The sequence below is a fragment of the Penaeus vannamei genome, chromosome 37 (assembly GCF_042767895.1).
Source record: "Penaeus vannamei isolate JL-2024 chromosome 37, ASM4276789v1, whole genome shotgun sequence".
Classification (NCBI taxonomy): domain Eukaryota; kingdom Metazoa; phylum Arthropoda; class Malacostraca; order Decapoda; family Penaeidae; genus Penaeus; species Penaeus vannamei.
In genome coordinates, this window is record NC_091585.1 from 1,790,469 (window position 1) to 1,802,968 (window position 12,500).

At 40.7% G+C, this 12,500-nt stretch overlaps 1 protein-coding gene across 1 annotated transcript in view; it reads left to right on the forward strand.

Annotated features, from left to right (window-relative positions):
- The window catches only part of LOC113814705 (lachesin-like), a gene marked incomplete at its 5' end in the record, with an annotated part of 27,904 nt that overhangs the window by 14,001 nt on the left and 1,403 nt on the right, over positions 1-12,500 (forward strand). The window contains 3 exon segments of the mRNA XM_070115277.1: positions 1,274-1,402; positions 2,839-2,958; positions 6,211-6,387. Coding sequence (XP_069971378.1) covers positions 1,274-1,402; positions 2,839-2,958; positions 6,211-6,387 — 426 coding nt within the window.

A 12,500-nucleotide genomic window follows, 5' to 3' on the forward strand; every position in this document is an offset into this window, starting at 1 on the left:
GGCGGGGGGGGGGGCTGGTGGGGAGGGGTTGTGGCTGGTTGGATGAGGGTTGTGGCTGGTTGGATGAGGGTTAGGGCTGGTTGGGTGAGGGTTGTGGCTAGATGGATGAGGGTTATGGCTAGTGTGTGGGTGCTTGTTCTGCCGAGGTGGAGATTGTATAGTGGAGTGGGCGTGTCCCCGTGAGCAGGTTGTTGTGGAAGCTGGATGTGGTTGTCGTACGTGGATGGTTGTACTTGGTGTTTATGAAAGGTGAGTTGACGGGCGTGAGTGTAAAAGGAGGGTTTTGTGTAGCGGAGTGGGTGTGCCCCTGTGAATAAGTTGTGGTTGTTGTGCTTGGTGTTGTGGACGGGTGTAGATGCACAAGATCAGTTTGTGTATTGTGCTTGGTATTGTTATTGCAAAAGAGTGTATAACGTAGACGGGTTGTTCGTAAAATGAGTGGGCGGTGTGTGAATTGACCCCAGGATATCTGTTACGAGAGGCAGGTGGAAGTAGGTTTTAATTAGTGCTTGTAGGTAGGCATGTTGTGCTTATTTTAACTTACCCTGCATGTGTTTGCAGTGATAATAACTAAATTAGTGATAACAGTAATGATTGTTAGGTGACAAAGCTGACATTGGTAACAGCAATGTTATGTTCATCATTTCATGCTCATGAGACCTATAGCAGTAATGTTGATAGAAACTAACTTTAAAGCTAATTAGATATGTTGATTTTTTTTTTAAATCCCAAAGCGTAACCTATTCAGCATTTTACATCACCTATGATGCGTTTGAAATTCCTAAAGTCATCTTCTAGCACTTTGTCCCCTGACCTATTCTGCCGCTGAATTCCTAAACTCTTAACCTCCTATACCCTTGAACTCTAACCTTTTACAGCTCTAACTAACTTTAACCTTGACTATTAAACGTTTGTTTCTTTACTCTTAAAATCTTCTGGGTTCCTAAGCCATGTCTTGTTTAGGCCCTTCGCCTGTGGTTTCAAAAGCCTCTATTTCAACATCCGACTTGTTTAGCCTTTGACTTGTGAAAGCATAAGATCCAACTTGTTCCCTATTTTAGTACTTTAACTACAAATCCTCATAAATATATCGATTTCCCTTTTACTAGACACTGAGGAAGACCGTGACTTGTAGCCATGGAAGCACATTACTTCCGCAGCATCGCATCAATTAAATCTTTGTTATCTACAGACGGTATCCATTACTCTTGGTCTTTCCAGCCCTTTTCAGCATCGCCAATCCCTAAATCAACCGCCCACTTCTTCTCAACAGTGAGGACTTGGGAGGGCGAGGAACTGAAGCTGCAGCGCGTGTCCAGGGACGACATGAGCGCCTACCTCTGCATCGCCCGCAACACAGTGCCTCCGCAGGTGTCGAAGCGGGTTGTCCTGCATGTGCACTGTGAGTTAGAGGCTCTTTGGGAGCTCGATCTTGTGTGTAGGATCGATATCTTTGTCGATTCATTATATGTGCTTACACATACACACGCATATATATATGTGTGTGTGTATGTGTGTGTATGTATACACACACACATTTATATATGAATGAATATGTATATATATATATATATATATATATATATATATATATATATATATATGTGTGTGTGTGTGTGTGTGTGTGTGTGTGTGTGTGTGTGTGTGTGTGTGTGTGTGTGTGTGTATACATATATATATATATATATATATATATATATATATATATATATATATATATATATATATATATATATATATGTGTGTGTGTGTGTGTGTGTGTGTGTGTGTGTGTGTGTGTGTGTGTGTGTGTGTGTGTGTGTGTGTGTGTGTGTGTGTGTGTGTGTGTATGTATACATATATATATATGTATATATATATATATATATATATATATATATATATATATATATATATATATATATATATATATGCCTGTGTGTGTGTGTGTGTATGTGTGTGTGTGTGTGTGTGTATAAATATATAAATATATATATATATATATATATATATATATATATATATATATATATATATATATATATATATATATATATATATATATATGTGTGTGTGTGTGTGTGTGTGTGTGTGTGTATATATATATATATGTATATAGATATATATATATATATGTATATAGATATATATATGTATATAGATATAAATGTACATATATATGTATATATATGTATATATGTATGTATATGGATATATATATATATGTATATAAATATATATATATGTATATAGATATATATATGTATATATATGTATATATATGTATATGTATATGTATATATATATATATAATGTATATATATATATATATATATATATGTGTGTGTGTGTGTGTGTGTGTGTGTGTGTGTGTGTGTGTATGTGTATATACATATATATATATATATATATATATATATATATATATATATATATATATATATATATATATATATATATATATATATATATATATATATATATATATATATATATATATATATATATATATACATATATATATACATATATACATATATACATATATACATATATATGTATGTGTGTGTGTGTGTGTGTGTGTGTGTGTGTGTGTGTGTGTGTGTGTGTGTGTGTGTGTGTGTGTGTGGAGGGGTATGGTTGTGTGTTTGTGTGTGTGTGTGTACATACATACATACATACATACATATATATATATATATATATATATATATATATATATATATATATATATATATATATATATATATATGTATGTATGTATGTATACGCATATGTATATGTATGTCTTTAGATATAGATCAGTCTGTTGGCCTCGCCTTCTCTTGCCATTAATTCCTCCTCTCCTTTCCTTTCCAGTCCATCCTGTCATCCACGTTCCCAATCAGCTGATCGGGTCTCCCTATGGCCGTGACGTCACCCTCGAATGCAAGGTGGAGGCTGCACCCAAACCAGTGACATTCTGGAGCAACAAGCAAGGTCAGTTTAAAGAAGGTATAATTCTTTTTTTTTTCTTTACTTTTCACTGTACAACGAATAAAACATAAGCCTTTTCAGTTTGTTTTTCAAAAAGTTATTTCATTCTGCCTAATAAAAAAAAGAAGTATTCAACTATATAGATAACTAAATCATTTTATCATATTGATAAGATAAACCATTTCTCCTCTTCAACAAAATATTTCATTATGTATATTAGAAAAAAATCAGTCATTTCATAATATGAAGACGTATCATCTGGCTTCACTACCTAGAGAACATAAGGAAATTCACTATATAAATAAGTTATCAATAGGATCATGATATGAAATTTGAATGCAAAAAATTCCTCTATATGAAAAACAAAACACACCATTCCACGATATGAACAAAGCTAAATCAACCATTTTACTATGCGAATATAACAAAATCAAGAATTATCTAAACAAGATTTTTTTTTACAATGCCGCTACCCAATAACATCAAAAAGTATATATATATATATATATATATATATATATATATATATATATATATATATATATATATATATATATATATATATATATATATATATATATGAATTATATAGAAAGGCATTTCATATATACTCCATATTGTATGTAGTGGACAGGTAGACATTCTACTATATAAACAAACTAAATAGACTCTGTAAACGAAACATCACACTATAAACGAAAGTTGTACAGCTCATTTCACTGTAGAAATAAGTAAAGTGAACTATTTCACCTTGTACACAAAACAAAAAGCACTACACTCTCTGTCACCACAAAGCATCTCGCGAAGAAACAAGGTCATTCTAATGTATGAAAGAATCACTCCATTAGGTAAAGCCCCGCCCCCACACACCAAATAGTTCTATATACAGACTCCTAACTTAAACAAACCAACAATGAACGAAGATTCCCATTCACCCATCTCACTTTAGATGTGTTTTCCATGTCAAATGTCAAATTATTTTCTTATCTGGAATTACATGGACAAATAACCCATCAATTAAATGCATACTTTCTAACTACGATATGTAATCAGCAGGATAAAATCAGCAACCAGGCAAACAGATGCCTGAGAGTTAGTTAAATGGGGCAACGCAGACCGTAGAGTTTTAGATGCACGACCTCGAGTAAATGATGAAGGGTCGCTGATTGTTATGACTGTAATTAACGGCAAGGAATGTCTCCTTCGACGTCTTGAGCTGTCACTGGCGTTGTCTGAACACGTCTCAAGGAGTGGACCTTCATATCTTATCTGATTCAGGTGCTATAACTCTTAGGTGAAGAACATCCTTTTCTTTACCATTCTTAATTTAAGAAACTACTAAAGAAATGTCGTAATATTATATTACATATTTAAGAAGGTTGACCAACAACCAACTTTGAAAAATATGTTTGACAAACTTCAATACAAATCCTAGTTACGACTTCAGTATAACCTCTGATGCGTCCCTGAGAACTAGAAGGAAATATGGTTAAACAACAAATAAGGCAAACAGATAAAAAAAGGAAAACAGCCAACAGTTTAAAAAAAACAAGCAAAAACTAATCTAGCCTAACCAAAGACACAAGAAGACTGGCCTTCGGATATATTTTATCCGGTCAAACCTCACATTCTCTTATCATATGAATAAATACATCTCTTGTATTGTGAAGATATTCATCCTCATTCATACTTCTCTACATTTGTTAACATGAACACGGCTCATTCTCTTACACCCTTGGAGTTCACGTCATTCCATACAGCTCCTACCCCCCCCCCCACATATCATATTTCCTCACACTCATTTTATCCCCACACTCCCCAAACTCATCCCATCCTCACAACTCATCACTTTAAACTCATCTTATGCCCTAACATCATACCGTAGATCCCAATCCCCTCGCCTTACTTCCCCCAAAACGCATACCATCCTTACGCTTCAATTCCCTTCAAACTCAAGCCATCTCTTCAAACTCCTCCCACACTCTCCCCTTAAACCTCAGATTCACCCCACACCCTCTGCTTAAACTCACTTCACGCATGAATATCTGGAACTCATCACTTCTCTCGTCATCACAGGCCGACACCTCAGACTCATCACCTGCCCTCACCTCGCGCCTTTCATCCCGTCGAACTCCTCCCACTCCCTCAGATTCCCTTAAACCTCACCCCCATCCACTGACCTTAAGACGCTGCTCAGCTGGCCTTGTGAACGCGCAGGTCTAGCCGGAAGAGCGGTTGTCTGGGCCGAATCGGAGGACCGAGAGGAGCCGCCGATGAGCAGACCCGGAGTGCTCCTTCTCCCCGGTTATCTCAGTGCTTCCCAGAGTGCAATTACAAACTATCGTGTGTCATTCGCTTAAAGAAATTATCAATATTTTTACGTATTCATAAAGTCAACAAAAGTTATATTAGAGATTTTAAGTAAAATATGTACTTTTCGTCATTTTTTGTGCTACTAAAAGCATAAAAACAAAATATGGCTAATTTGAAACTGATTATCTGCACTCGAGTCGACTGGCCGTCAGACTAGCGTTGAAAATTTGTAAATCAGTAAATCGGTGTCCGTCCGATTTTTCAAAATATTATGTCACGAAACACGAAACTACGGTGAAAACAGGAAATAAATCCTTGTGGGAAGGTATGAATGCGAACGAACATCTTCACAATACGAGAGATGCATTTAACCGGTTTCGATTATATATCATCGTCAGAACACGAAGATATAATCGAAACCGGTTAAAATACATCTCTCGTATTGTGAAGATATTCGTTCTCATTCATACCTCTCCACATTTGTCAACATGAATACGGGGAATAAGTCCTTGAGCTCCGTGTTGCTTCAACGAGAAGTACTATACGCAAACTTCCTCCCTTCCCTTCACCTCACACTTCACATCCCCAGAATCCTCTCACATCCGCTCATCACCTCCTTCGAATCCCTTCTCCCTCATTCCATCCCCTCACCTAAAACTTTAAGTTCCGCCAACCTTACCCTTTCCCCTCACCTCGCACTCCGCGTCCCATCAGCCTCACCCGATCCCCTCACCTCAGTCGAATCCGATCCCCTCACCTCAGTCGAATCCGATCCCCTCACCTCAGTCGAATCCGATCCCCTCACCTCAGCCTCACCCAATCCCCTCCCCTCAGTCGAATCCGATCCCCCTTCACCTCGTCCTTCAAATCTCCTCTAACCTCATCCATCCACTCACCTCACACCTTGCGTCCCCTCACACCTTACCTCCTTCCCTTCGGCAGGAGAGATGCTCATGTCAACGGACAAGTACCAGGTGAGCGAAGTCCACAACAAGCCCGGAGGTTACGCCGTCCGCATGAGACTCACCATCAAGGACTTGACAGCAGCTGACATCGGGAAGTACAGCTGCGTCGCCAAGAATTCCATCGGGGAAGTGGACTCCAATATCAACGTCTACTGTGAGTGCGTGTGGGAGGGAGGGGTTTGGGAGGGGGCGAGGCCTAGGTGGGAGGGGCTAGGGGGAAGGTGGGAGGGGTTAGGGGGAAGGTGGGAGGGGTTAGAGGGAAGGTGGGAGGGGTTAAGGGGAAGGTGGGAGGGTTAGGGAGAACGGTGGGAGGGGTTAGGGAGATGGTGAGAGGGGTTAGGGAGATGGTGGGAGGGCGAGAGGCAGGTGGGAGGGTTAGGGAGAAGGTGGGAGGGAGGGAGGGGTTTGGGAGGGGGCGAGGCAGGTGGGAGGGGCTAGGGGGAAGGTGTGTGGGGTTAGGGAGAAGGTGGGAGGGAGGGGTTTGGGAGGGGGCGAGGCCTAGGTGGGAGGGGCTAGGGGGAAGGTGGGAGGGGTTAGGGAGAAGGTGGGAGGGCGAGAGGCAGGTGGGAGGGGTTAGGGAGAAGGTGGGAGGGGTCAGGGAGATGGTGAGAGGGGTTAGGGAGATGGTGAGAGGGCGAGAGGCAGGTGGGAGGGTTAGGGAGAAGGTGGGAGGGAGAGAGGGGTATGGGAGGGGGCGAGGCAGGTGGGAGGGGCTAGGGGGAAGGTGAGAGGGGTTAGGGAGAAGGTGAGAGGGGTTAGGGAGAAGGTGGGAGGGGTTAGGGAGAAGGTGGAAGGGGTTACGGGAAGGTGAGAGGGGTTAGGGAGAAGGTGGGAGGGGTTAAGGGAAGGTGAGAGGGGTTAGGGAGAAGGTGAGAGGGGTTAGGGAGAAGGTGGGAGGGGTTAAGGGAAGGTGGGAGGGGTTAGGGAGAAGGTGAGAGGGGTTAGGGAGAAGGTGGGAGGGGTTAGGGAGAAGGTGGGAGGGGTTAGGGAGAAGGGAGGTAAAAAAGGAAAGAATAATATATATATATATATGCATACATGTCTCTCTCTCTCTCTCTCTCTCTCTCTCTCTCTCTCTCTCTCTCTCTCTCTCTCTCTCTCTCTCTCTCTCTCTCTCTCTATATATATATATATATATATATATATATATATATATATATATATATATATATATCTCACTCTTTCTCTCACTCTCTCTCTCTCTTTCTCTCTCTCTCTCTCTCTCTCTCTCTCTCTCTCTCTCTCTCTCTCTGTCTCTCTCTCTCTGTCTCTCTCTCTCTCTATATATATATATATATATATATATATATATATATATATATATATAGACATAGATATCTACATATATATATATATGTCTATATATATATATATATATATATATATATATATATATATATATATATATATATATATATGCATTTATAGATATACACATATATACATATATATATATATATATATATATATACATATATATATATATATATATATATATATATATATATATATATATATATATATATATATATATATATATATATACATATATACATATACACACACATATATATATATATATATATATATATATATATATATATATATATATATATATATATATATATATATATATATATATAGAGAGAGAGAGAGAGAGAGAGAGAGAGAGAGAGAGAGAGAGAGAGAGAGAGAGAGAGAGAGAGAGAGAGGGAGGGAGGGAGGGAGGGAGGGAGGGAGGGAGGGAGGGAGAGAGAGAGAGAGAGAGAGAGAGATAGGGAGGGAGGGAGAGGCAGAGAGAGATGGAAGGAAGAAGGAAGTTAGGGAGAGAGGGAAGAGTTTAGAGAAATTGTCGATGGGAGAGACAGAAAAATGAGGGTAAGAGGATGAGCCACAAGCAGAAGAAAGGGAAAATGATGAAGGGAGGAAGACAGGGAAGAAAAGAGGAGATAAGAGGAGGCGAAAAGGGAGAGAAACCGGGAAAAAAACATGGGAAAATGGGGAAAATAGATGAGCGAGGAAAGTGGAATAAAGCGGGGTCTAAAGAGCCGCAAGGAGAAAGGGAGAAAGGAGAGAAATTGGTAGTTAGTGAGAGCTGGGTGAAACTAGAAAGAAAAGAAAAGAAAAAAATAAAGCGATGGATAGAAAAAAAAAAGGTGGGAGGGAGGGGAGAAAAAAATAATAGGGAATGGTGAAACGAGGAAGGAAAGAAGTATAAAGTAGAGGAAGACAGTGACAGTGGGGACACGGGACATGATAAATAGAGATAAAATCAAGAATGAAATAAGAAAGACACGAAGAATATTGTAGTAGAGAGAGGGGAAGGAAAGGGATAGTAAAACAAAACAAAAAGCTAAAACAAAAACAGATGGAAAACGGACAAAGAGGAACCGGAGGATCACAAAAACACAAAGAAGGAAGAGAGCACGGTGGAAAAATCTTAATAAAACTCAAACTAAAAAGGAAAATGGAGGAAGGAGAGAGAGAGGAAATAAAAGAGAGGGAAGAGCAACATTGATGGCGAGAGTTATTGAATTAACCTAATGAAAACAGGGCGAGAGAGACGCAAGGGGGAAAAGGGAAGGTGAGGAGAGAGGGGAAACGCGAAGGGGAAATAGAAAGAAAGTGATAAATGAGACGCAAGAAAGGGAAGGGGGATGCAAGAGGCAAGACAAATTGAGGAAAAAAGAGATTAATTCTCAGCTTAAAAATTCTTATGATAAAAAAGTACAATTAAGTGACAATGATAACAAAAAAATATATATAATGGCAATCAGTTATAATGATGATGGCTACAATGATAATAATAACAAGGATGATTAATCATTATCATCATGACAACAATAATAATGGTAACAACAACAACAACAACAAGACGGACGGGAATAAGAGAGAATGGAAAAGGAGGTTACTAGAGAAGGGTGAGAAAGCGAAAGAGGGAGATGGCAGAGCAGAGAAGAAAAGTAGGAGTTAATGGGAAAAGGAGAGAAACTGGAGAAGTACAGTTAAAAAGGATATAGATAATGCTAAAAAGGAATAAACGAAAGAAATTAGGGAAAGAAGGGAGGAATAGGGAAGAGAAGAAAGGGAATGAGGGGAGATGACGGGGAACGAGAACAGGGGAGAGAGATGAGCTAGGTAGGCATTGAGGGAGGTGTCAAAGAGAGGGAGGAAGAGGGGAGAGAACGTTGAAAACGAAGTAAATCGAAGAAAAAAAAATAAAGGAGATGGAAGGGAGATAGGAGAAGGAGAATGTGATAGGTAGAAGGCGAAAGGAATGAGATGAGGATGAGGAGAGGAAAGTGAGGAGCGAAAGAGGAGGGGGAAGGAAAGATGAGAGGAGGGGTACGAAGTGAAAAAAAAAAATAATAAAAAATAAAAAGTGGGCTGGGAGGGAAGGTGGAAGAAGAGAGGGGGGAGGGAGGGGGAGGGAAGGAGGGGGTAGGCAGAGGGGTGTGGCATCTCATTCCACGGGTCTCGGCGGGATAAGCCACCGTGACAAACTAATTATCACGTGTCTGTGTGTGTGTGCGTATGTGTCTGCGTGTATGTGTTTGTGCGTGTGTGTATATGCATGTGTCTTAATTGTTTACATATAAGTTATGTGTTAAAATTCGGTGCATGTGTCTCTGTTACTCTCTCTCTCTCTTTCATTTCGTCACTCTCTCTCTCTCTCTCTCTCTCTATCTCTCTCTCTCTCTCTCTCTCTCTCTCTCTCTTTCATTTCGTCACTCTCTCTCTCTCTCTCTCTCTATCTCTCTCTCTCTCTCTCTCTCTCTCTCTCTCTCTCTCTCTCTCTCTCTCTCTCTCTCTCTATCTCTCTCTCTCTCTCTCTCTATCTCTCTCTCTCTCTCTCTCTCTCTCTCTCTCTATATATATATATATATATATATATATATATATATATATATATATATATATATATATATATATATATATATATGCATGCATATATATGTATATATGTATATATGTATATATATATATATATATAGATATATATATATATATATATATATATATATATATATATATATATATATATATATATATATATATATATATATATATATATATATAGATAGATAGATAGATAGATAGATAGATAGATAGATAGATAGATAGATAGATAGATAGATAGATTGATAGATAGATAGATAGATAGATAGATAGATACATGCGTGTGTGTGTGTGTGTATCTGCACACACACACATATATATACATATGCATATAGACACACATCGTCTTTTCCGATTTCTTTAACCTCCTCCTTCGCTTCCTTTCCTCCTCGCGGTTCTCCTCCGCCACTTCTCCTCTCCTCGCTCTCCCCTCCGTCATTTCACGCACTCTGATGATGGAGGAGAACGAGGACAGGGACGCTAGGACCTCGCACAGACACACACTCTCTCTCTCTCGCTCTCTCTCGCTCTCGCTCGCTCTCTCTCTCTCGCTCTCGCTCGCTCTCTCTCTCTCGCTCTCGCTCGCTCTCTCTCTCTCGCTCTCGCTCGCTCTCTCTCGCTCTCGCTCTCTCTCTCTCGCTCTCTCGCTCTTGTTCTCTCTCAAGCTTTCCCTCGCTCTCTTACTCGCGCTCTCTCTCTCTCGCTCGCTCTCGCTCTTTCTCTCTCACTCGCTCTCGCTCTCTCTCTCTTTCTCTCTCGCTCGCTCTCGCTCTCACTCTCTCTCTCTCGCTCGCTCTCGCTCTCGCTCTCTCGCTAGCTTTCCTTTCCTCTCTCGCTCGCTCTCTATCTCTTGCTCGCTCTCTCTCTCGATCGCTCGCTCTCGCTCTCTCTCTCTCGCTCGCTCTCGCTCTCTCTCTCGATCGCTCGCTCTCGCTCTCTCTCTCTCTCTCTCTTGCCCGCTCTCGCTCTATCTCTCGCTGGCTCGCTCTCGCTCTCTCTCTCGATCGTTCTCTCTATCTCTCTCTTGCTCTTGCCCTCGCTCTCTCTCTCTCGCTCGCTCTCGCTCTCTCTCTCTCGCTCGCTCTCGCTCTCTCTCTCTCGCTCGCTCTCGCTCTCTCTCTCTCGCTCGCTCTCGCTCTCTCTCTCTCGCTCGCTCTCGCTCTCTCAATCTCTCTCGCTCGCTCTCGCTCTCTCAGTCTCTCTCGCTCGCTCTCGCTCTCTCAATCTCTCTCGCTCGCTCTCGCTCTCTCAGTCTCTCTCGCTCGCTCTCGCTCTCTCAGTCTCTCTCGCTCGCTCTCGCTCTCTCAGTCTCTCTCGCTCGCTCTCGCTCTCTCTCTCTCGCTCGCTCTCGCTCTCTCTCTCTCTCTCGATCGCTCTCGCTCTCTCAGTCTCTCTCGCTCGCTCTCGCTCTCTCTCTCTCGCTCGCTCTCGCTCTCTCAGTCTCTCTCGCTCGCTCTCGCTCTCTCAGTCTCTCTCGCTCGCTCTCGCTCTCTCAATCTCTCTCGCTCGCTCTCGCTCTCTCAGTCTCTCTCGCTCGCTCTCGCTCTCTCAATCTCTCTCGCTCGCTCTCGCTCTCTCAGTCTCTCTCGCTCGCTCTCGCTCTCTCTCTCTCGCTCACTCTCGCTCTCGCTCTCTCTCTCTCTCGCCCGCTCTCGCTCTCTCTCTCTCTCTTGCTCTCGCTCTCTCTCTCGCTCGCTCTCGCCTTCTCCATCTTTCTCTCCTTCTGACTTTTGCCTTTTCCCCTTAATCACTCTCTCTCATTCAGTTTTTCTCTTACTCTCTCGCTTCCCTTCTTTTTCTGTTTATCTCCCTCTTCCCTCCTCCTTTATTTCGCTTTCCTAATCTGTCTGTCTCTTTGTCTCTCTCGTTCTTCGTCGCTCTCTCATGTGCTCTTCATCTCCTTTTCTTTTACTCTTTAATGCCACCCTTGCGTTCACGCTCTCTTTCTCGCCCTTTATCCCTTTAGATTGTTTTTTTTTTCTTTTTCAATAATCTATTTCATTATTTTTGTTCTTTCCCCTCTTGTTTTCTAGCTTTCTCACATCTCTCATTCTATCTCTGTCTATCTCTTTCTTTATTCTTTATTTTACAATTACATCTATGCTTTTTAAAAGAGCCATTTTAGCGAACATAAACACCATTACTTCCTATGTTCCTATGTTCGCTACATCCTCTTTATATACTTACAAATACTATCTTTCCATCTTGTGAATTATCTTTTTATGATTAAATGCAATTAGATATCTTTCCATTGCGCGCATAGTGTATTTTATTTGTATGTGACTAATTAGTACTTAGGTATAATATTTTCTCCATAGATATACACCATCTGTTAATGATTATCCTTTTTTAACGTATTTCACTATA